The sequence below is a fragment of the Zingiber officinale genome, chromosome 3A, assembly GCF_018446385.1.
Source record: "Zingiber officinale cultivar Zhangliang chromosome 3A, Zo_v1.1, whole genome shotgun sequence".
Lineage (NCBI taxonomy): Eukaryota > Viridiplantae > Streptophyta > Magnoliopsida > Zingiberales > Zingiberaceae > Zingiber > Zingiber officinale.
In genome coordinates, this window is record NC_055990.1 from 104857341 (window position 1) to 104883156 (window position 25816).

The 25816-nt window shown below is 37.3% G+C and overlaps 1 protein-coding gene and 1 long non-coding RNA gene across 3 annotated transcripts; both read left to right on the forward strand.

Moving 5' to 3' along the window:
• Positions 1-2858: 2858 nt before the first annotated feature.
• On the forward strand, positions 2859-6226 carry LOC122050555 (type I inositol polyphosphate 5-phosphatase 1-like). Its single transcript, XM_042611451.1, has 11 exons — positions 2859-3009; positions 3079-3172; positions 3255-3314; positions 3392-3479; positions 3585-3689; positions 3796-4591; positions 4672-4856; positions 5065-5173; positions 5330-5472; positions 5666-5876; positions 6099-6226. Exons 1-11 carry the CDS (start codon positions 2980-2982, stop codon positions 6123-6125), a joined length of 1848 nt encoding a protein of 615 aa, XP_042467385.1. The 5' UTR covers positions 2859-2979; the 3' UTR covers positions 6126-6226.
• A 374-nt stretch (positions 6227-6600) lies between these two features.
• Positions 6601-10339, forward strand: LOC122052220. 2 transcript variants are annotated; one of them, XR_006131941.1, is made up of 3 exons: positions 6601-6733; positions 8348-8862; positions 10099-10339. It is a non-coding gene; the product is annotated as an uncharacterized LOC122052220 (long non-coding RNA). The 2 variants fall into 2 exon arrangements; XR_006131942.1 differs by having other exon boundaries at positions 6613-6733; positions 8275-8862.
• Positions 10340-25816: the final 15477 nt, after the last annotated feature.

A 25816-nucleotide genomic window follows, 5' to 3' on the forward strand; every position in this document is an offset into this window, starting at 1 on the left:
TCGATCGGCTGATCGATCCAGAGCGCCTCTGTGCTCTAGAAAAATGCTTGGATCGATCGGCTGATCGATCCAGGGCTTATCGCGCGAAGTCGCACCTCCTAATCGATCCACTGATTGATTGGGGGCTCTGGATCGATCGGCCGATCGATCCAGAGGTGTTCTGTTCGCGCGATGCTTCTCCCCAATCGATCTGATCGATTGGGAGGAGCTTTGTCGCGAGGACTCACCCGATCGATAGGCCAATCGATTGGGCATGATCCAATCGATCGGCTGATCGATCCAGATCTTGGTTTTCGCCCAAACCAAGTCCAAAGTTCCCTAAACCAACATCCAGTCAACCATGACTTGTTGGTACATAAAACTTAGCATATGGTCACCCTTGACCAGCTAGGATTCTCTCATCAAGTGTCTGGTCAATCCCTTTGACCCACTTGGACTTTTCTCCTCTTGCCAAGTGTCCGGTCAATTTCTTTGACCTACTTGGACTTTCGTCAGATGTCTGGTCAACCTTGACCCATCTGGATTTCCCTTGTCTGGCTTCACTCACCAGGACTTTCACCTAGCTTTACTCACTAGGACTTTCCAACTGTCTGGCTTCACTCACCAGGACTTTCACCTAGCTTCACTCACTAGGATTTTCACCTGGCTTTACTCACCAGGATTTCCTTTTGCCTGACTTCACTCACCAGGACTTCCTTCTGCCTAGATTCACTCACTAGGACTTTCTTCTGTCTGACTTCACTCACCAGGACTTTCCTCCTGCCCAGCTTCACTCACTAGGACTTTCTAACTGCCTGGCTTCACTCACCAGGACTTTCCAGTCAGGTATCCGATCACACTTGACATACTTGACTTTCCTTCACATCTCAACTGGTCAACCTCGACCAAGCGGGAATTGTATCAACAATCTCCCCACATGAACAACTGCACCTGCATTGTCCATATCGTCTAAACCCAATATATTGTCAAACATCGAAACTCAAACCAAGACTCAAGCTTGGTCGACCAGATCAACCTTGACCTAAAGGATATTGCACCAACAAAAAATAGATATTATATTTGATCTTATCCAAAAAGCTAAGAAATATATACTTTTTAATATTATCTGCCCAATGTATTTATAAAAATTTATCCGCTCATTGTGTAGATAATCATGTGAGACTAAAGAAACCCATGACAATGCATATGTTTGTATAAAAAATAATCATAAAAAATTACTAATAAATTTTAAAATTATTGTTAGTTAAAAAAAAAGAATATTAACATAATTTTATTTTGAATTTAACTAAAATTAGTTAGTATAGAGTAGGATTGTTAATAAAATAGTAGTAAGATTATTAATTGATTACTAAAATATTTTTTGATAATTGATTAATTGAGAAGGTTACCATGTGATGTTTTAAAAACACTTTAATAATCTTATACGGTTTAAAATTAAGAAATAAAGGTATAATTAATGACACTTATTGCCATTAAAATATTTTAAAATTATTTTTATGATCTTCTTCTAAATAAAAAAAAGTAAAACAATTAATATAAAATTGATTTTCTTATATTATTGAAGTATCTATTTTTTTATATAGTTTTTAAAATACTAATAGTTTTTAATGACACGTCATAATCATAATTGTACTTTATGTAAATGATGCATTTTAAAAATACCCTTTCTTGTCTTATCCATTTTAATTATTAATAAAAAGTCAAAAGTAAAAATAATTTTTTAATGCTATTAATATATTGATAGTCTCACCAATCAGATTAATACAAATTTATGAAGTTATCTTTAAAAAAACCACCTTGATATATTTTACTACTCAAAATTCAATAAGAGCATAATTAATAACACAATGAATGTGATTAAATAATGCCGTCTTATTCTTATTTTGATGACTAATGTTCACTACAATATTTTTTAATTAAATTACATTAATGACCTTCCACTATTTCATTAGATTAAAACAATCACATCTTTTTGCTATAACTTATAATATTTGGTCTCCTCAAAATGTTGCGATAGTTGAAACATGAAATATTATCATATGAGGTCTTGAAGTTGAAACTCGACAATAAACTAATGACTTGATTAATAATTATTTATGATTTATTTTTTCTATATTAATATACAGACGAATTGACAGATGTACTATGACAAATGTATCACCGTTTACCATATAACTCAATATTTTATTTTAACTTATAACATTAAAATATGACCAAAGACACAAGTGAGAGAATTCTTAAAACTGCACTTAACTTTAGAATTTTAGACATTTATTTCTTATTTTATCCCTCTCACTGATCAATATAGTATTACATTGAAAGAATAATACCATTGTACCATTACATTTTGAAAATCAATACCATAGCATCACAGTAGGACTAGTTTTAGGGTTTAAGCAACACTAAAGTGGTATAGATGTTTGAAATATAGCACCATGGTGGTGTTATTTTTTAAAATCTACTACATAATGATGTTATTCTTTAAATGTAACGAGGAATAAAATGGAAAATAAATACTCCATTTGAGAAATCTAAAACTTAGGTGTGATTTTTAAAAATTGTACCATATTAAATATACCTTTTGGCCAATTACTCAAATAAAAAATAAATAAAATAGGGGAGGCAAAAATGAAATCTTTCTCAAAAAAACAAGCACATGGAAGCTGGTGCAAGTTCCTGTTGTCTGCTCAGTTATAAACAATCGACTCTCTTCTTGCAGATTTCACTGAAACTCTTCTGCTCTTGTATACACAAATAGGGAAATAGGTCAGCTTCAGAATCAATCTCGAACACGGTTCCTACAACTAATGCTGAAAATGAATTCTTTTTTTGCATTGACATGGACATTTATGAACAGGGGGGGGAAAAAGAGTCCTTCATAAAGTGGCTGCTTGGCTCTCAATTCTCTGGCAACAATTGCTCACTTGAAAGGAAGAATAACAAGGACTCTACTGTGAAGCTTGTTGCAGCTGAAAAGAGATGAAGCAGACTCCGAACAAGCCGTGGCAGGTTTCCTATCTTGCTCCCTGCCTCTTGACACTTCCCTTTGGGCTTTTGGCTTATTTGGAGCCGTTGCAGGTTTTCTGGCCTAAGGTGGTGCTCAAGAAATGGCTGAACATCAGAGGCGACAACTCAGAGTTCAGCGCTGATGAAGGCGAAGACGATGAGGAAGGTCACAAGATTATGATGAGTCTCTTCTTCTTCTTCTTCTTGACTAGTTTGTTCGTAGTGAAAGGTGGTTGTTTTTCTCGCAGAGAATTCTGGCTGCGAGGGGGACAGTGAGAGGAAGGTAAGAGGATTGGAGAAGACAAATGGTAAGTGGTGGTACTTCCAGTTTGACACTCGAGATTCTTTCCTAACAAAGATTTATGTTATCTGACTTCTACTGCAGATGATGAGCTAGAGAGCCTCCCATACAAGTTGAGAAGAAGGAATTCAGAGACTCTCCGGGCACAATATATCGATACCAAAGAACTCAGGCATGTTTCACCTGTTTTTAGGGTAAAAATGCTATTAAAAGCACTAAATTATCATTGTTCATATTCTTGCAACACTTAGAAGCTTTTCATGTCTTGGATCCTTAGAATCTGCACAGGAACTTGGAATGTTGGTGGACGAGCTCCACCTGATGATCTTGATGTAGCAAAGTGGATAGACATGGAGGAGCCTGCTGATATCTATGTATTTGGGTAATCAACCCCCTTAATCTACCACTTGGTCGATTCCTCGGTCTGAACATTTCTTCATCTCGAGCATAAATTCCATGATGTTCATGTGAGCTTTCTTGTCTTGCAGCGTCCAAGAGATTGTTCCCTTGAATGCCGGCAACATCTTCGGTGCCGAGGACAATACGCCAGTTGCAAAATGGGAACATCTCATTCGGACAACACTAAATAGTATTCGGACAGTGAAACCCAAGTATAAATGTCACAGTGATCCTCCCTCTCCATCTAGATTTAGACCATCTGAAGATGCTACTACCATCATTGTGGATGGACTATTGTCTGATGAGACTATCAGTGACATAGACGAAGAGGATGATTATCACGACAATGAAGAGAATGCCACTAGTTTCAGTGATTCGACGAATACTCTAGATTCTAATTTCGATCATGATGAATCCATTAGGCCATCTGGCATAAAGAAGTTTCAAAGGTTGAATCATTTCACTCTTGTTGATTTTGATGCCAATTCGGTTATGCCATTGATTCAGGAAAAGAAGCTACTCAGGACACTTAGCACAGCAGAGAGGATTGGATTAGCTTGGCCAGAACAACCACTAGACTTGCTGCCTAAACACACTTTAACTAATTCAAGTTCATTCAAGGCAACCAAGTCTTTCCGAAAATACAATTCTTTCCGGCCGATCGGTAGTGTTGTCAAGGATTCATCAGGAAGAGATTTGGCTGCTGAACTTGATCTGAATATAGTGTCATGTAGAAGGAAGAGATTGGCCTTTGTCAGGATAATCAGCAAACAAATGGTTGGGATATACCTTTCAATATGGGTTCGTCGTGACTTGAAGAAGTACATTCAGAACCTGAAGGTATCTCCGGTCGGTGTAGGTGTCATGGGTTATATCGGAAACAAAGTAAGTTTACTTGAATTCTTAGCAATCAAGTTCATATTATTTGGCATGCTACTTATTTGATGACTTCAAACTTGCTTCAGGGTTCAGTATCAATCAGCATGTCTATATACCAAACCTTATTTTGCTTCACATGTTGCCACCTCTCTTCGGGCGAAAAAAGTGGGGACGAACTTCATAGGAATGCAGACGTGCAAGAAATCCACCGTAAAACACAATTTAGTACGATTGCTCAAGCTGGAGTGCCTAAAAGAATCCATGATCATGAGTGAGTTTAAAGTGTCAAAGGCTTAATTATTCAGTAGGCTAGCATTTGTGTGAGGACGGACAGTAATTTCTTTTATGATGATAAACCAAATGCATTACTTATGTAGATCAAACAATCCGTAGAAATAGCCGGTCAAGTTTACTTCGGCCAATCTTACAATTTGCCTAATTTCTGATTCTTTCTTGTTTCTGTGGCTTCATATTTACAGAAGAATATTTTGGCTAGGAGATCTAAACTACCGCATCGATTTGTCGTTTGAAAAAACACATGAACTCATTTCCAGCAAGAATTGGAGTATGTTGCTAGAGAGAGACCAGGTTGCAACTTTCTTATTTTACTAAAGTTTTTGTAGTTAGCACAATAAGAACATTTGATAACAATAATATTAAAGTGATCGAACACACTATGTCCAACCTTGGAGATTTGTGTGAAAGTAGAGACCTTTGACAAGAATTTCATAATTTCTCTGGCAGCTGATTCGAGAGCTAAAGAAAGGGGGTGCTTTCGACGGATGGTCGGAGGGTGTTATGAACTTTCCGCCAACTTACAAGTATGAATTCGACTCGACAAGCTATGTGAGGGATGATCACAAGGGCGGGAAGAGAAATCCTGCATGGTATGAGCTTAGATTGCCTTTTGATTCAAAACTTTTATTGACAAGCTTGTGTATGAACTCCTAATTAATTCACTACCTGTTGCATTTTGTAGCTTGTAAGTGCTGAAACAATGCAGATAATATCATTCACTTTGCTCACAAACTTGTTCATGGCAGTTTGGTGAAGCAATCACAATTGTTTCTTTCTTGCTAGGTGCGACCGCATTCTATGGTTCGGAAAGGGTGTAAAACTCCTAAACTATAGGAGAGCTGAGCTGAAGCTCTCCGATCACCGGCCGGTGACGGCCATTTTCACAGTTGAAGTTGAGATCTTTTGCCATAGAAAGCTTCAGAAGGCTCTGACTTTAACAGATGCCGAGATAGAAATTGGTTTCGACATTGAGATGGTTCATCCAGGAATCGAAGTAAGTCGATTTGCACTAAATCTATTCATTATTTATGTTGTGAATTTAGTTGTTGGGGGATTTTCTTTATGATGTTGTTCCCTCTTCAACAAATTACATTGTTAAGCTAGGAAGAACACATGATCTTCCACCGAAGTATACACCAGAGTAATTGAGCAATGACTTTCTACTGTCAATTTCTCAAAATTTATGAATGTTTTTCTTTTGTGATCAATGTCTCAGGAGAGCTTTGGATGGTTGGGGCGATGAAAGATCTACAAAATCTTCTTCTTTTGTGATCAGGAGAGCTCTTCGATGGTTGAGTCAATGAAAGATGTGTAAATTAGACTTTGAATTATGGCTACAGGCATAACATTTTAATTTTAATTTTAATTTTTATTTGTTTAAGTTCATTTAATCGAATGTTAACTAATAATTAAACAATAGATATTTTCCTTAATTATTTAGTTCCCTACACGCGTGCTATAATTAAAAGCCTTTTATAAAAAGCACACGTGGCATGTCGCTGGATCCCTTATCTCGTGCCTTCCGAGATTAACTAACTGGGTCCCACGGTTGATGGTCAATCTTGTCCGTCCGCTCCGGCCCCTAGAGCCCCTCGGACGTCCGATGGAGATCAAAGGGAGGAGCTAATCCACTAAGCCGTCTTCGGCCGTGAGCAATCGCCGTTCGTCCTCGTCGATCAGGAATTGCACGAATCCTAAAGCGATCCTGGTCACGGCTCCAAAAACGCCTGGGTTGACCGAAAGTTGATCGCGTCGCCATCTTCTCTTTGCGGCGCCGCTTGTCTCTCGTGCTCCGGGCGCCGAGATCTCCGGATTCTTCGTCTCCCTCCTCCTATTAAGTTCTTCCTCCAGGTTCCTTTCTGATCGATTCCTCCCCTTCCCTTTTGCAGTTTCTCTATTAAATAAAAGTTTCTTTTTTTTGTTAATTGTGTCGGAGCGAGGAATGGGAATGTAGTAGGGTTCGTTGTAAGAATCCTCAGCTCCAGATATTTGGGGTCAAGTTTCTCGGGATCGCACGCCCCCTCCAATATCGATCGGAAAAATTAGGGATTTTTTTTTAATTATTATTTAGACCTCTATTGATTGATGTCCTCTTTGGCTGGCTTCTTTGTTTCCGTCTCTGTTTTATGCTTTTCCTATCAGCCCTCAGATGATTGTTGATGCTCGTGTTTTCTCGAGATGGTAGGAATGGGAATTCATACACAGAGGTGCAGTTTTTTAAAATTTATTTAAACAAGAACCTAGATCATGTTCTGTCATCTAAGCTCTGATTCTTCCATTGTTAGATGATTTTCATTTTTTTTTTTTTTTTTGAACAAGAAAGAAAAGCTATCTTTCAATTAGTTGAATTGGACAGAGTTTCTAAAATGATTCTTCGGTATGAGAATGATGCTAAGAAACTAACTTCTATCGTTTTTGGCAATTTTTTTGTAGGATTTTACATGATGTATCAATCTGTTTATATTCTTTTACTAAATCGAACTTTAGAAGATTGGATAATCATCAACATCATTACTTTGTCATTTTACAGGGCTGTAAACAAACTAAGCCAAGCTTTGCGGTATTCAGTCTTGTTTGATGAGAAATCGAGCAAAGCCAAGCTGAGCCTAAAATAAACCAAGCCGTTGAAATGATTGTTCAAGCTTGGCTTGGTTTCATTTTTACGAGCTTGAGCTTGGTTTGTTTAGATGTTATTAAGCTTTCAGCTCAAGCTTGTTTGAAAAATTTATAGTTTTAAATTTGTTTGATTGGTCATTAAGTTTGATAATACAAGCTTGTTTGTTCATTATGAAAGCTTTTTTGTTTATTTATCATGTTCATGAGAGTTTTATTGATAAACATGGTTCATAAACTTTATTCATGAATATTGTTCATAAACATTGTTCACGAACAATTCACAATCCTTGTTCATGAACATAAACAAACTGAATACATACGCTTTCAAATTGTTCATTTAGTTTAACGAGTTACTCAAGCTTATTCATTTAATCGACTTTATGTATATTGATCAAACATAAATAAACTCATATCAAGCCAAACACCAAGCTTGCTCATGAACGTTTGATTCATTTACAACCCTATTTTTTTTGCCTACTCCATTGATCTAAATGACATCAGGGAAGACACCATGACTTTACAAATGTCAACCTTCTAGTATCATCTTATGATACATTTCAACATCCTTTGTGTAATGTATCATTCATCTTCTAAAAGATCACACTTCACAATTACATTGTTTGATTAACATTAAGGAAACATAACAAGAGCTGCATATTTAACAAGTCAAAGTGCTTATGTTGTTGCTATCTGCATTGAAAGATTAAGGTGCAACTAATATATGAAAAAGATATGGTAAATATGTTTGTATGATTCATTTTCAATTAACTTTGTAGAGAAAGCTGCTTCTTATTCAATAGGTATTATATCCTGATTACTTAGGATATAAAAGAGCTACCTCTTATTCAGATGAGCAGTAGCTTCAAGGTTTTTGGGCACATCAAAGGTTTTTCTTCTGATCCATGGCTGCAAAAACAATGAAAAAAAGATGAGAGTTTCCCCTTGAAAGTAATACCGATTGTTCAAACAAGAGATTAATCTGAATTTCAGCTGGCTTCCAAAAAAGGTCGAGTTTCCTTTAGATGTTCCTTCACCTGCTTCAAGCATACCTCTGCAGGAGCAAATGGAACTTCCACTGCCAAACGAGATCCCATTCGTAACTTTTCTTCCAGTAGCCATAGAGAACGGGATATTGTTGGTGCTGCTGATGCAATTGAACTGGATGTAAAAGAAATATATCTTAAGAGTAGCCTTAAAAAGCCACTGCTCATAGATAGCTCCGATTTATCTGCTCAAGCTGTTGTAAAAAATGATTATTTAAGAAATTTACCGAGCAGCACATCAGGGTTTACCAAAAGGAGGAAGGTACAGTGGGCCGATACTTGCGGAACAGAGCTCATTGAAATTAAGGAGTTCATTGTCAGGTACACTGCTATCTGAATGATTTATCTCTCAAACAACGATTTAGCTGATTAATCTCGCCTGCTTATCATTTAATCTGCTGATATTTCCTTCATTTGTCTTTGCGTGTGTTAGTAAAACTTTAGATTTCTATTGATGTGTAATTCACAAGGCCACATTAGAATGCATGTTGCTATATTCCAGAAAGCTAGAAATTTTAGGATTCACGATCAATTAATTAAATATGATATTGTTCACCTAGTAATTGTCATTTGCTAAGATAGTGAAAACTAAATCATGAGGTTTATTTGCCTCACTTGTGGTGGCAAAAAAGACGAATACGCTCGCCCCCAGCACCACCTAGTAAGTCCCCTCGGATGGGTCTAGTGGCTAGCGCATGAGGTGTTGCCACCATGAGGTCTGGGGTTCAAATCTCGGCAAAGCCGAGGTAAATGCCTCCCTTATGTGCTAGTCACTATTCCAAAGGCTAGTAGCCGCCCGTAACTTGCCTCACTTGTGAACTTATTCATGGTGTGAAGCATTACTCTTGTTAATTATTTGCTGAAATTTTGAATTAGAAAACTTGATATGTCGATACTGAAACTGAATCCACAAGGTTTATATGTTTAAGCTTTAGTGGGGTAGATTGTGCGGAGCAAACACAAGCTGTTTAGTGGAAGATGATAAAGTAATTTGTGTTCTGATTTAGTTTGTGATGAAATGATTAGCTGTTCTTGGATCTTATCGAATCCAACGAAAGAGAGGTTTGGAACAGAAGTGACTTGTGAAAACTGATTTTTCATTTCCTTTGATTCCATTTTGGATTCGAAACTGCTAGAAATACAAACTTTATTGCTGATGAGCATTTTCTTTCTTGAGCCTTATCTTGTTATTTGCATGGTCCATTTGGCACACAAAATAGCTATTGTATTCTTTATGAATTATCGTCGAATGTATTTGTACATTTGGTAACAAAAAAAAACTTGGAAGGACTAATGATTCCCTAATCATTGTTCTTGGATGTTCATAAATTTATTCCAACAAATAGGATCGGTCTTGTCGGTAGGACAAACCAGGACTTATGATTTTACCTGAATTAGAATGAACTATCAATTCCATTCTAGAAATCAAACTATCGAACAATTATCTCTATGTTATTCATTGTTAATTCCAAATAGTTATCAAATCGTCATCATTTCTACAAATGAACATGTGAAGTTGATGGAACTGAGTTTCCATTGCTTGTTTCAATCCTGCAGTGATGATGAATCATCAGACGAAGAGTACGGAGATGACGGTGACAAAGGCCACTGCGTTATCCAATAAACTTCTCTTCCATTCCATTACTGCTCCAATCTCCACAGCGCCGTTTCCTCCTCGGCAATGTAAAAAAAAAAAAACAACTTAGTCGTGCCGTCGTATACTGATTTTGATTTTATTTGCGAACTATTGTTTTGATAAAAGTATTCCTTGATACAGTTGATTCTACAATTCTTTGCTCATCCTTGTGGATTATTCAATCAATCATCAATTAACTGCTTGGTTTTCATATGCATCTACTTGTTTGACTACTGAAGTAAAAGCCATTGACCAAGTGTACAGGTCCACCAGACAAAAACACAGATCTTCAAAATCCACATCAGGTATTTATTGATTCAAACACATCATATTAATTAGGACAGGAACATATGTGGAGAAGATTTGAGTCAACTTTGGTAAACAATGATCTGATCGATCAAAATTTTAGGTTTTAAAAGTTAGACTTGTCACTAACTGTAGAATTAGACTTAGTCTCTAAGTTTATATAAGTTGTGCTTAGGATTTATCTGGTAGGCAAACCAAGAAAAAGACCTATCTCTAGGATTAATGGGGCGAAATGTGGACACTCGAAAACATCATAAAGAGTGTATCATATGCCTGGATACAAGATTAGACACTGATTATGAGCATTTTGTCATTATTTAAGTATGATCGACACTGGATGAAGGTTTATAGCAGGGTTAACATCTCCGGACAGCTCATCAGATAGGTGTTAGTTCGGCCTAGTTGGTTTGGTTAGCTATCTATGTCGGCATCTTAAATAACATTTGATCATATTAGTCACCCAGTGTTTATGACAAATATCGTCGGAGTGAGTAATAGTTGCTTGGTCCAGAGGTAAATGAGCTTAGTCGTCACCATAGTTTGCACAACCTACGATCCAGAAGTACCCAATCGATCCCGAACGTTTGGAATCATCTTTTGCGGTGAAGTTGAAGCAAGATTGTTGCAATTCTAGGTAATAACGATTCTACACATTTTGTTAGGTGCCTGCTTTGTTAGCCATTCATTTCCATGTCGTTTTATCTAATTCGGACGAAAATTGTTGACCCTGGTATAAATTGGCGAAGAAGTTGGAGACAAATATATTCACTTTTTGTTACCATGTTTTGGATCTCGATCAAACCTTAAACTAAAAAAAAACTCTTTCTCCGGAGTTCAAAAATTAAATTAAAAATACAATAAAATAAAAATATTTTTGGGCATATAAATGAAGGTTCACAATAGTTGCACGCCCGCCGCCCATGGGCCAGCCATGGCAGAAGCATACGGCGGCGCCATGGGCGGCGGCAGCTCTGACTTCATGAGGCGGAGCTCCTGTCCTCGCCCTTCTCCTCTCCCGCTCGTTAGCTGGCCGTGGAGCAAGTCCCGGCGCCGATTGATGAGCGGCGACGAGGACTCCAACCGGTTTGAGGCCGAAGCGTTCATTGAGGGTTGCCGCCCGGCCGTCGATGGTGGGAAAACGACTGCCGACGTGAGACTGCGCGAGGATGGTGAAGAGGAGGAGGAGGATTGGCCTGACGATGTCGGCATCAACGGCGGCGCCGCCGTGCTATGATCCCTACACTTACGTGCAAAATTTCGACGACGGGTTCACAACGGCAGAGCCGGACTTCCTGTGGAGATCTTTCTCTGCAAAGTACGCCGGCCGGCGACAGGGGATGACGCAGACGACGGTGGCAAGTTAATTAATTTGTTATGATTTGTAAGAGGTCTCAGGCTCTCAGCCCAAGGGTAGAATTACTGCCATGTGATTTAAAATTCATAAAACTTCGTATAATAAATTTAATTTTAATATAATTCGATGAACCCCACATTGACAATTCAATATATTTTGATCTTTCTGGCTAACCTGCATTGACTCCCATCATTTTTTAGACTCACATTGACAATTCAACGCTGGATCTTTCTCGAATACCGTATTGACGAGAGCTTAGTAGAACCCCTTTTTAAAAAAACACAAAAAAAAACAAAATATATTGATTAAAGTTAGATAATTTAATGAGAAATTCCATTTTGCATTTATTCTCTTACCTATGTTTCTTCTCCCCAGGATTGTGATGTCACATTAGTGTTGGTGCAATATTCCTTAGGTCCAGATTGATCTAGTTGACTGAGCTTGAATTAGTTCAAGCTCGAGTCTTAATGTTTGAGTTTCGATGTTTGACAATACATGGAGACGACACATGGAGATTGTAGGTACAATTGTTCATGTGGGGAGATTGTGAAGGAGAGTCAAGTAGGTCAAGGTTGACTGGATAGTTGACTGGAAAATTCTGGTGAGTGAAGTCATGTGAAAGTCCTAACTGGGAGGTTAGACAAAGTTGAAAATCCTAGTGAGTGAAGTCAGGTGAAAGTCCTAGTGAGTAGAGCCGTCAATTTGGGTTGGGCCCGTCGGGTTGGGCCATCCCGCCAAACAATTTAAGCGGGTTGGGTTAGAATTTTATCAACCCAAGTCCGTCGTGGGCCGACCCGCCTAGGCCCGCGACCTGCGCAGGTCGGCCCGCTCGGGCTTGGGTTGACCCGCGGGTTGAAAAACATATGTAAGTTAAGTTTTAGGCCAATTTATTATCTTTCTTTATTATAATTTTGAAATAAAAATAATACTTTTCATCCAACATAAGTACTCATTTGTGTTCGTTTATATTTAAAATACATGTTTATGTATACATTTAATTGTAGAAAATATTTTCGAAGTAAAATATTGAAGATATGAAATAATTTTTAATTTTTTTTTAAATTTTTGATGGGCCCGCGGGTTGGCCCGCCAAACCCGCAACCCGCCTTAGAATGGGTTGGGTTGGAAATTTCCCAACCCGCCAAGTTGGCGGGTTGGCCCGCCTCGCCCCGCCAAATGGTTAGCCCGCCACGAGCCGACCTGCCCCGCCACGGGTTGGCCCATCTGACAGCTCTACTAGTGAGTGAAGCTAGGTAGTAAGGAAAGTCCTGGTGAGTGAAGACAGGCAGAGGTGAAAGTCCTAGTGAGTGAAGCTAGGCAGTAAAGAAAGTCCTGATGAGTGAAGTCAGGCATAGGAGAAGTCCTAGTGAATGAAGTTAGGCAGAAGGGAAGTCCTGGTGAGTGAAGCCAGGCACAGGAAATCCAGATGGGTCAAGGTTGACGAGACATCTGGTGGAAGTCCAAGTGGGTCATGGAGGACCGGTCACTTGGCACGAGGAGAAAAGTCCAAGTGGGTCAAAGAGATTGACCGGACACTTGGTGAGAGAGTCCTAGCAGGTCAAGGGTGGTCGGATGCTAGGCATAATGTACCAAAAGGTCATGGTTGACCGGATGTTGATTTAGGGGACTTTGGACTTGGTTTTGGGCAAAAACAAGGAGCTGGATCGATCAGCCGATCGATTGGCTCATGCCCAATCGATCGGCTGATCGATTGGGTGAGTCCCCGCGACAAAGGCTTCCCCAATCGATCAGCCGATCAATTGGGAAGAATTGTCGATCGTACAGAATGTCTCCAAATTGATCGGTCGATCGATTGGGAGCCTCCAATCGATCGGCTGATCGATTGGGAGCTACGATTTTGCGCGATAAGCCCTGGATCGATCAACCGATCGATCCAGGCGATTCCCAGGAGCACAGAGGCACTCTGGATCGATCGGCCGATCGATCCAAAGCCTCCTCAATCGATTGGGAACAATCCAATTGATTGGGGTTTGACCATTGGCGTCGTATTTAGCTATTGGCGAGCGTTTCTTTCGGTAGATCTCTCGGCTTTCTTCTCCAGTGACAACAGCGACCATAGAGCTTCTCCACAGTCACTCTCACGCCAGATCTGAAGGTTCTTGGAGGCATTTCCAAGTCAAGAGGCGAATCTACAGCAAGAAGAAGAAGCTAGGGTTAGGGTTTATTGTGTAAATCGTGTAAGCTTTCCCTTGTATTTGCTTCTCTTTGTTTCCTGTTGTATTGAGAGTATTGTAGGGCTTCTCCGCCTTCGGTAGTTACCGAAAAGGAGTGTTTACATAGTGGAGGGTGTGTGAGTGTGTGGATCCTTGGATTAGTCACCTCTTCTTGAGTGTTGTTTCTTTGTATTTTCCGCTGCATTTCACCACAAGAAATAAGCAACGAAGAGCACGAGATCGCACCAAGCTATTCACCCCCCCTCTAGCTACATTTTCGGTCCCAACAAGTGGTATCAGAGCAAGGTTGCTCTTCACCGGAATCATCACCGGAAGGGGCAAAAAGCTAGAGGGTGAAGAAGTTGAAGTAAATTCATCAAAGTCAAAGAATTCAAGAAGCTCAACTTCAAGATGGAATTCCGAGATGGGCTCGGATTCGACACGAGGGTGCCTCCACCATTCACAATGATGAGCTTCGATCTTTGGAGATCAAGGATCGAAAATTTCTTGATGGTGGAGATAGAGCAATGGTTTGCTCTTATCGAAGGCTTCGAAGCTCCAACAAGTTCAAAGGGCAAAATTCTCAAGAGAAGCAAGTGGAGCCAAGAACAAATTCAAAGGAGTGAGACCAATTATAAAGACCAAGCTTTTGGTCAATTTATTGTCTAGCCACATTTTGGAGCAAATTGGAGAATTCAAGGATGCCAAGGAGCTTTGGAGCAAATTGGCAACGATTCATGAGATCCCCTCCACTGTACCAGATCAAGAAGAATCCAAAGAGGGTGACTCATTGGATCAAAATCAAGAGAACTTCGAAGTTGAGAGATGCACAACTTCCGAAGAAGAAGTCCAAGAAGCTTAATCTTCAAAGGAATGCAACGAAAAGAATAAAAAGGGAGCATACTCTTTGTTCCATGTACAAGATGAAGATGAAGAAGTCTCCACCTCTAGGATTAAGGGGGAGCGATTTTCGTTGACACCGGATCGAGAATAAGGAGAAGCTTCTACATCCGAGTCTAATGGAGAAGAAGACATTGCATCCTCCACAAGTCAAGTCAAATCTATTGGAGGAGCATCATTATCGGATCAAGAGGAAGCTTCTACCTCCGGATCAAAAGGCGAAGAGGTCATCCCTACACATGAAGGTATAAATGTTTCAATTAAGAATAAAAATCATATTATATGTTTTGAGTGTAGGGAACATGGGCATTATAAGAGCAAGTGCCCTAAATTGGCCAAAAAAATGGCCAAGTGGTACCAAAGGACAAGGAGAATCCCAAGGAGACCGTCCCCACAACAAAGAAGAACAAGGAGCACATTGTGTGTTTCTTGTGCAACCAAAAAAGACATTATAGAAGCCAATGTCCTAAGGGGAAGAAGGCGGTCAAGCCTAAGGGAGGAAGCATGAGTCTAGGGGGAGCCTCCAAGGTAAAACGAAAGGTATCATTTATTGAGCCTACCCCTTTAAATAATGGTAAAAAGCATGCTAATTCTAATTTTTATCATTTTAATGTTATTTACCATAAAAATATGGAGCATGATAGCATTAAAGAAAAGCATATGGCTCTCCATGCTAAGACTATCACACCTAGGGTTAGGAAGGTAGGTAAAAGGTTAGATAATAACACTAAGGACCATAGTTATAAGCCTAGAAATAAAAATGCTTAAGGATTTAAAGAAAAATCAAAATCTAGGGATTTATGGGAAGAAAATCAAGTATTGAGGTCAAGGCTTAATAAAATGGAAAATACCCTAAAAAGGATGGAAAGTATCCTAAAAGGGCAAAATGAGCAAAACCTAGGTTTAGCACTACAAGGGTCATCCACGGGCCATAAGGGTTTGGGATACAAACCTAAAATTAAAAAGGATGTGTCTTATTACCATATGGTTCTATATAATTATGGAACCAACCCTAGGTCAAATGGTCAAGTCAAAAATACTAAGGAGGTTATTCCTAAGAGTATTTTTGCAACAAACGTGACTAAGACTTCTAAGAAGTCCAAGAAAGTCACTAAGAAGATTACAAGGGAGGCAATCCCTAGAATTGATCTAAGAAATGTGACTAAGGCTTCCAAGAAGACTAACAAGGTCACTAGAAAGGTATCTAGGGAAGTTATCCTTAGTGAATACCTAGAGCATCCAAGGAGCACCAATAGGTTTTGGGTTCCTAGGAGCATTTTCTCTACTCCTTAGATGGGATAGAGAGTGTCAACTCCGATTAGAAGGGTAGTTAACTCAACTTTGATGAAGTTGACACTCGGAGAGCATTTTCAAGATTATTATTAACCTTTGAAAATGAAATGGATAACTAAGTTACTCTTGGAAAGGGTAAGATGTGCCATAATGTGAGAAATTTGATTTTAAAATTAAATTGACACATTTAGGAAAATCATAAGAACTACCAAGTTGGGATTATGGTATGTTCTTAGGAATTAAAGGCAACTTAAGCCTTAACTTAATTTGTTACTCTTTAAAAGAGTAATTTGTGCCAAAAAATTTGAGGAATTTGCTTAATTTAAATTGGCACAAAATTAGAAAAATCAAAAGAAATGTCAAAATTGAATTTTGGCATTTTCTTGGGAAATAGTGGGCAATCTAGGTTTTAAATTTTAATTTAGCTAAGGATTAAGGATACTTAGATAGATAATCTAGGTATTTCATTTATGTTAATTTACCATGCATTGTTTGCCCATCATATGTCATGACATCATATTTTACATTCATGTTTTATTATGAAAAACACAAAAATATCATGTCATGTCATACATACATCATGTAGTCATAGGAATTTTTCTTTTGAAAATTATTTATCCTTGATATATGCCATAACACATCATGCATTATTTTTAATTCCTTGCAAACTAAGGACAAATGACATTCATTAACAAGTAACATCCTTGGTGGATATTCCTAACCTCAAAATGCCTAGATAGATATGCATGATCCCTAGATTAGGGCAAAACCAAAGTTTACATCTCACTAAGAACTATAAGGTGACTTGTATGTGGTTTCGTACACATTAAATACAAGTGAGATGTTAGGATGATGAACAAAACTCAAGATGTTGATTTAGTGCATTTTTTTTGAGTTTTAAGTTCATCAAAACACATAGTTATGTGTTTTTCAATCATTGGGAAAGCTAATGTACAAGTTATGTGTATTGAGCCCAAAGAACATGGTTGGAAATTGGTTTTGAAAATGATTTTAAAATTCTTTTGGAAAATCTTGATGAAGATTATCTTTTGATAGTGATCATCATTGAATAGTTAGACACAAACTTGAAGAAAACACTAAGGTTTTTCTAAATTTTCAAATTTGTGTCAATCTTTGAAAATAGAAAGTATTTTCATAGAAAACTATTTTTCCTTGATAATATATACCCTAAATAATGTCTACATGAATTTTCATAATTTTTGAAATTTTGTAGAATTTTATAGGGGTTTCTGAAGTTGACTGAAATGAAATTTCAGCAACTTCAGACCTTCAATCGATCACCCGATCGATTGAAGGGTCTCAATCGATTGGGCGATCTATTGAGAGTGAGCTTCTCGCGAACAGAAGCTCACTGGATCGATCCACCTATCGATCCACACTAGCTGAATCGATCAGTGGATCGATTCAGCAGGTTCAATCGATTGGGACCCAACTCCAATCGATTGGGAATGCTGATTTTGGCTGGGAAAGCTTGATTTTAGCATTTTGAACCATCTTTAGTCTAGGTAACCATTCCTAACCCCTCAAAACACATTTGTATACATTTAGGGGGAGTTTTCATGATGAAAACAAGGATGGATTGGTCAAGGAAGACTAAGTAGAGGTTTAGGTTGAGGTTTGGTTTCAATATTGAATTTTTGAACCTCAAAACTTTAAAATTTGGGTTTTCTAAAGGTTTAGGGATTCCAAGTCATTGTTGGTGCAATGACAAAAGTTACGTGCATGTCTTTAGGGGGAGTTACTCTTTAAGGATATGAAAATATATTTTTCATACACCTTGGAAGGTGGTTAATCTTCTTTAGCGAAATGCTCAAGGTTGGACATTTGAATGTAATGGAGAGTGGATATCTTCATTATTCAAGTGGTGTATGCTCACGGATGAACATTTGATGACAATGAAGGGTATGAGACCTTCATTTGAATCGTGTGTGAATATACTAAGTGGGATATGCTCAAGGATGAGCGTTAAGAATAATAAAGGGTATGAGACCTTCGTTATTGTGTTGTGAACAACGAGTGAAGTTGTAAACAACGTTGGGTAACTCTTCAGGGGGAGACTTTTTGATGTATGTCAATAAGGGGAGAATGTGTAGTTAAGTTAGGCCTTCATTACCTAAAGAGGGAGTTTGCCCTCTAGAAAATGTGGAGAATGAAGGAAACCATCATTCTTACATTGGCATGAAGGAGAATTGAGGTTATGGGATTAGCCTAACTTAAAAGTGGTATTGTCAAACATCAAAAAGGGGGAGATTGTTGGTGCAATATTCCCTAGGTTAAGGTTGACCTGGTTGACTGAGCTTAAATTGGTTCAAGCTCGAGTCTTGATGTTTGGGTTTCGATGTTTGATAATACATGGAGATGACACATGGAAATTGCAGGTGCAATTGTTCATGTGGGGAGATTGTGAAGGAGAGTCAAGTAGGTCAAGGCTGACTGAATAGTTGACTGGAAAATCTTGGTGAGTGAAGCCAAGTGAAAGTCCTAACTGGGAGGTTAGGCAGAGTTAAAAATCCTGGTGAGTGAAGCCAGGTGAAAGCCCTAGTGAGTGAAGGTAGGCAGTAAGGAAAGTCCTGGTGAGTGAAGCCAAGCAGAGGTGAAAGTCCTAGTAAGTGAAGCTAGGCAGTAAAGAAAGTCCTGGTGAGTGAAGCCAGGCAGAGGAGAAGTCCTAGTGAGTAAAGCTAAGTAGAAGGAAAGTTCTGGTGAGTGAAGCCAGACACGGGAAATCCAGATGGGTCAAGGTTGACCAGACATCTGGTGGAAGTCTAAGTGGGTCATGGAGGACCGGACACTTGGCACGAGGAGAAAAGTCCAAGTAGGTGAAAGGGATTGACCGGACACTTGGTGAGAGAATCCTAGTAGGTCAAGGGTGGTCGGATGCTAGGCATAATTACCAACAGGTCATGGTTGATCGGATGTTGGTTTAGGGGACTTTGGACTTTGGACTTTGTTTTGGACAAAAACAAGGAGCTGGATCGATCAGCCGATCGATTGGCTCATGCCCAATCGATCGGCTGATGGATTGGGTGAGTCCCCGCGACAAAGGCTTCCCCAATCGATCAACCGATCGATTGAGAAGAATTGCCGATCGTACAGAATGTCTCCAAATTGATCGGTCGATCGATTGGGAGCCTCCAATCGATCGGCTGATCGATTGGGAGCTACGATTTTGCGTGATAAGCCCTGGATCGATCAACCGATCGATCCAGGCGATTCCCAGGAGCACAGAGGCACTCTGGATCGATCGGCCGATCGATCCAAAGCCTCCTCAATCGATTGAGAACAATCCAATCGATTGGGGTTTGACCGTTGGCGTCGTATTTAGCTATTGGCCAGCGTTTCTTTCGGTAGATCTCTCGGCTTTCTTCTCCAGTGACAACAGCGACCATAGAGCTTCTCCACAGTCACTCTCACGCCAGATCTGAAGGTTCTTGGAGGCATTTCCAAGTCAAGAGGCGAATCTACAATAAGAAGAAGAAGCTAGGGTTAGGGTTTATTGTGTAAACCGTGTAAGCTTTCCCTTGTATTTGCTTCTCTTTGTTTCCTGTTGTATTGAGAGTATTTTAGGGCTTCTCCGTCTTTGGTAGTTACTGAAAAGGAATGTTTACATAGTGGAAGATGCGTTAGTGTGTGGATCCTTGGATTAGTCACCTCTTCTTGAGGTGGATACCAAGTAAATCCCTAGTGTTAGCGTTGAGTGTTGTTTCTTTGTATTTTCCGCTGCATTTCACCACAAGAAACAAGCAACGAAGAGCACGAGATCGTGCCGAGCTATTCACCCCCCCCCCCCCCCTCTAGCTACATTTTCGGTCCCAACAATTAGGACATCTAGATGTTAATCAAGTATTCATGATTCGAACACTAAATATAAATATAATATATTTATAGAAATTTTTTCTCTAAATAAAAAATATAATAAAAAAATACTAGATTTTTGGGTTGATCACCACTTGCGCTTCTCGATTTATCTTGATAGTAGATGGAAAATTTTCGTGGGACCAAATCGATCATCCTATAATAATCAATGAGACTAACTGAGATTATTATTATTTTTTTTATTACATATATTTTTTTATTTATGTTTTACTCCTCATAATTTACAAAAGCGAAACAAAATACCCCTAATTTTACTACATTTTAACATTTATCTCAAACATTCATTGCTATCTTTAGAAAGTAAAGAGTTTAGTGAGATTTAGGCCGACTTTACTTGGGAGGGCAAATAATGAAAATAATAAAAGGATGAAAAAAACACTAGAAACTTTCATCTTGCACTTTGTAAATCTATTGACAATATATCATTTAAGTAATTTTAGGAAATAATGGAGAAGATCTCAACTACCGTATAATTTCTCTCATCCTCTTAAATACATTATTAGCGTTTATGAGTAGGGTTGTAAATATATCGAAAGTTCATGAATAAATTTAGTGTTCGATTTGATACAAATTTATTTATGACTTGGTACAAACTTAATTATATTTTTTCAATACACACAAGATCAATTAAATGAATAAGATTGAATAACTCGTTAAACTAAATAAATAAATTTAAACACATATATATTCAACTCATTAATATTCATGAACAATACCCACCAATAAAAATCTTATGAACATACTAAATAAACAATCAAAGTTTTAAAATAAACAAATAATTTTGTATTATCAAATTTAATAACTAACCAAATAAATTTAAAATATAAAATTTTTAAATAATTAAATAAGTTTAAATTGAGAACTTGAATCAAGCTAATAAGAAAACCAAATCAAGATTCAATAATCATATTGATTCATTTTAAGTTCAGTTAAAGTTAACTTGACTCAATTATTCTATCAAATAAATTTAAACCTCATAAAATGTAACTCCGCTTGACTTATTTATGACGAGATTATAAAAAATTTAAACTCAAGATGATTTCATATGAGAAATCTTTTATATGAGAAATTACAGTGATTTTCTAATGGCTCTTTTTTCTTGCCATTAAACTTCATTTTTAAATTAAAATGGAAGTACAAACTAGAAATAATAAACATTTGACTTCTTAAATAATTCAATCATAAATTCTACAAATTTGTATAATTATCTATTCAATTCAGCCAAACGATTCTTCTCGAGCGTTGCCATTCAAACAACAAGTCAACAAGAATTGCTACATTTGAATTTAATCCTTCAAAGAAGTCAAAGACAGAGGAGAGTGGGGACAACCGTCAAATCCCTAGAACATGGAGAGACGATGCAGCACATGCTAATCAGTGCATTGTATAATAAATTGTAAGTAGAGTCGTCCATTTCAATCGGATCTGTTAGATGGTCTGTTTGTCAAATAATTAATGAAAGTGAATTAGATTAAAATTTTATCAATTTATTAGAAAACAGATTTAAACAGGTCAGTCCGTGTAGGTTGTAGATTCAGACGGACTGGCCCATGGTGGCCCCGAGTTGTTTTACTAGTTGGCCTACAGAGATGATTTTTTTTTTTTTCAAAACTCAAAATTAAAATAAAAAATTTAACGATTTCCCATGGATTTTTAACGGACTGACCACTTCTCTAATTATAGGGCACAACAACGTCTTATTATAATTTTTGTATCATTTTTTTAAACATAATCGTAGCAACTACTCTGTAGTTGTCAAAGTAGTTACTATAATATTGATCCGGAGAGTGATCTATTGGTACAATCGACTTCTAGAATTTCAATATTTGACAATGCATCAAAGTATGGTCAGGTTGACTAAGAGTTAATTCAAACATGACTGAATGTTTGAAAGAGAGAAGTTTAACCAGGACTAGATGATTAGCAAAGGTAACTTCTAACTAAAGACTAAATAGGTGAGAAGTTTAATAAGTGACTAGTCCTAACTAGAGGTTAGGCAAGGGAAAATTCTAGTGAGTGAAGTCAAATCCTAGTGAGTAAAGCTAGGTGATTGAAGTCCTAATGAGTTAACCCAGACCCTAGTGAGCGAAGCTTGGTGGTGAAAGTCCTACTGAGTAAAGTCAGACCCTAGTGAGTAAAGCTAGCTGATGAAAGTCCTGGTGAGTGAAGCAAAAAAATAGAAGTCTTAGTAAGTGAAGCTAGACCTTAGTGAGTGAAGCTAAGTGGTGGAAGTCCTAGTGAGTCAAACAATGGAAGTCTTAGTGAGTGAAGCTAGACAACCTTAGGGGGAGATAACTCTAGACAATGAGAAGTCTTAGAGGAGTAATTATAAACTCCAAGCATGTATGATCGACTGATTGCTGTCGACCACGCGTGGTCGACCAAACCGACACATTCTTAATATTGCTAACATTGCTTTACCTTACTATTTTATATCTATTGTGCTAACTCAGTGTCGCAGGTAAGTCTTAGTAGATCAGATTAATTAGACACTAAACAGAACCAAAGAAAATAAAAACATATCTAAAGGACCAAATGTTTGACAGATAAGTGAAGGTAAACACTAGAGAAGAGTGATCAAGTGAGGACGAGTCTCAATTAGGGACTTTAGGTGTTTGCCCAGCTTAAATCTATTTTAGAAGTCTAAGTTGAGACCATAACTAGATCTTGATCTTGGAAAGACAAGATCTAATAAATAATATTTTTCTATATTGTGCTAACTTTATTTTGTAGGTTACACATTATCGTATTTTGCAGGGTTGAAGTAGTAAAAATCAACCTCGGATGAGCAATGTCCGATGTACTTCAAAGGTGCTCTAAGGTGCCTCAAATCGGCACTTGGAGGCGCCCTCAAGAATATAAAAGTGACGGATAAAACTTCGTGGTACAAAAGCACCCTAGAGGCACATTGGAGGCGTCTTAGAGAGTTCGGAGACACCCTCACACGGATAGAAATCAAAGTTAGCAGAAGTAATCGAATCCAAGACTTTAGGGATCATTTTTGAGGTTAGAGGCACCTCCAACACTTTTTAAAAGAGCTATTCAACCAGAACTTGAAGAAAAGTTAATTATGAGCTTCAACGACTCTTTTACCGCTTCGACTACACTCTATTGTTGTGCTACTACTCCGAAGCATACGACTGTTGTTGGCAAACCGACACTGACACACGAGTCCGTTCAGATTCTACATTTCTAAAGTGTTGGTAACCATTTAATATTCTTGTACATTTTTCATACTTGAAAAAAGAAAGTGTAGGCCGTTACACTTTCTCGTTTTTTGTACTTATATTCAATTCCCTTTCCCGAGGGTTCTGAAAGAGGTTTATAGTGGATTGCCCGTCTATACGGTCTAAGGGATCGTGAGTTTTGGAATAGGAGTCGTTGAAGGCTCCGAACCAAATAACTTTTTGTATTCGAATTCTATTTTTCTCTACTTAATTATTTTTATTTTTCCGCTGCACACTCGTATTTCAAAAAGATAATCGTTTTAAAAATACATGTGTTCACCCCACATGCGTATTGATCCAACATGATCAATAAGGTGCTATGTGAATAAAAGAAGATTAATGAATCTATTGTTGTAGTTTGTGGTTCCAACAAGAAGGACAAATCAACGCTTAGCTACTCGGGCCTCTCGGCCCGATTCCTTAGCCTCCCGGCTTGGTTCCTTGGCCTCTCGACTCCCTGGCCTCTTGACCTTTAAGGCCTCCCAACTCTTAAGCAATGCAGGATGAAGGGTCATTTTAGGAAAAGAATAATCATCCCATAAATCTTAGATTATTACAAAGACAGTGACATGAATAAATTTTGTATTATTTAAGAAATTAAATAATGATAATGCGAAAATCAGGATAAAAAGGAAAAAAATCTATTAATCTAACTTATTTCGAGAAAAAGTTAGGACATGAATAAATCTTGTATTATTTAAGGAATTAAATAATAACAGTACAAGGATCGGAACAGAACATAACGTAAAGAAAAAGTCTACTATCTCTCTATAAAAGGTAGTCCTTTCCGTTATTTAAGATATGCATAGGCACACCTACGTATATCAAAACCCAAATTAATGCTCATCTTTTTCCCCTATGCCGGGGAATCTTTGGCCATCATTTTAACTTTCTTTTTTTTTCTTGTTTGTTTCCGTTCAAACTCCTAATCACATCATCATCCTTGTCATCATTCGGCGATTGACGATTAATTTGGCAATAAATTTAACTCACTGATGATTCACTCGTTGATGTTTATAGACAAAGATAAAATGTGGAAAAATAATAATTTAATTCAGTCAAAAAAATATATATACATAAGTATTATATTTATGCACTTATATTTAAATTATTTATACTTACTATCATAATATTATTGTAATAATCATAGTTGATTATGATCCCACGGACTTTGTAGGATCATGATCTTAGATTGATTTGGGATTATGATCAGATTAGTCAGAATTAGATTGTAATCATATACTCTTATAAAAAAAACTTTTAAATTTAATTTAATATTTGATAAGATGATCATTTTTTTTAATTACATAAAATGTCTTGCTTGATTAATTCTGGGGTGATTTGTTCGGCATCATTAAAGATTCTCACAGAGTATTAGGATTTATCGGATAGCACTTGTAATGAGTGGTTCATCAGTATTTTTAGGTCAATTGTCTAATAAAATCTGTTAATTTATTAAAACGGGGACTTGATCTTTAGACATTTAGAAAACTGAGAAAACATCCTGTCGATGTACCATTGCTAGGGGATAAGATGATCAAATTGATAGATAGAGACTAAATCAATTTGATATTTAATTAAAATTTCTATTATAATAAATTAAATTAAATTAATAATAATAATAGATTAATAATATATATAATAAATAAATATAATTTAGTTATAATTTTTAAAATTTAATATAATTCATTTATATATATATATATATATATATATATATATATATATATATATATATATATATATATATATATATATATATATATAATATAATATAAAATAATTTAATTAAGCAAACTATTTAATTCATCTTATTTAACTGAGAAGTTTATTGAATGAATTAATGCTATCACACTGCCTCACCTGCGCGCGTGAGCTCTGCTGCTCGCCTCACTTGCGCTCTTGCGTTGTCGCCGTCATTGCTGGCCGCCGGCCAATGTCTTCTTTTCTTTTCCCCTCCTCTGTCAACCGTCGGAGACTACCTTGTGAGAAACTAGTGACATGCAAGTTCGTGCATCCACTTGCGCAAGCTGCCGATGCCGCCCTCCTCGCACACGCTTGCGCGTCTCTTCTGTTGTAGCTACCTTACGACGACAACTCCATGCTTCGGATGTCAGAAATTATAAACTGTACATAGAATGTAACATAAAATTATAGATTTACAAACCATGGTAATAACCAATTAATGACTGTTACAATAGTGTAATAAGTATTAATGAGCCATTATAATATTTTAATAATGATATTATAATTATTTTGAATCGATTGAAGTGCTTTTTATTAAATTAAAATAATTTTGATAAAGAATTTTTTTATACAAAAATCTCTAAATACTCTTTAAAAAAAAATAAGCGAGTTGAATCAATATTTTACATATTATAACAGCAAGCTACACCAGATTTGTAGATGAAGAATATGATAGAGCGTTATTTTGATTTTTTTTATGAATGTCCTTTTAATTATTCTTATAATAATTAAAAGCGTCCTTTGA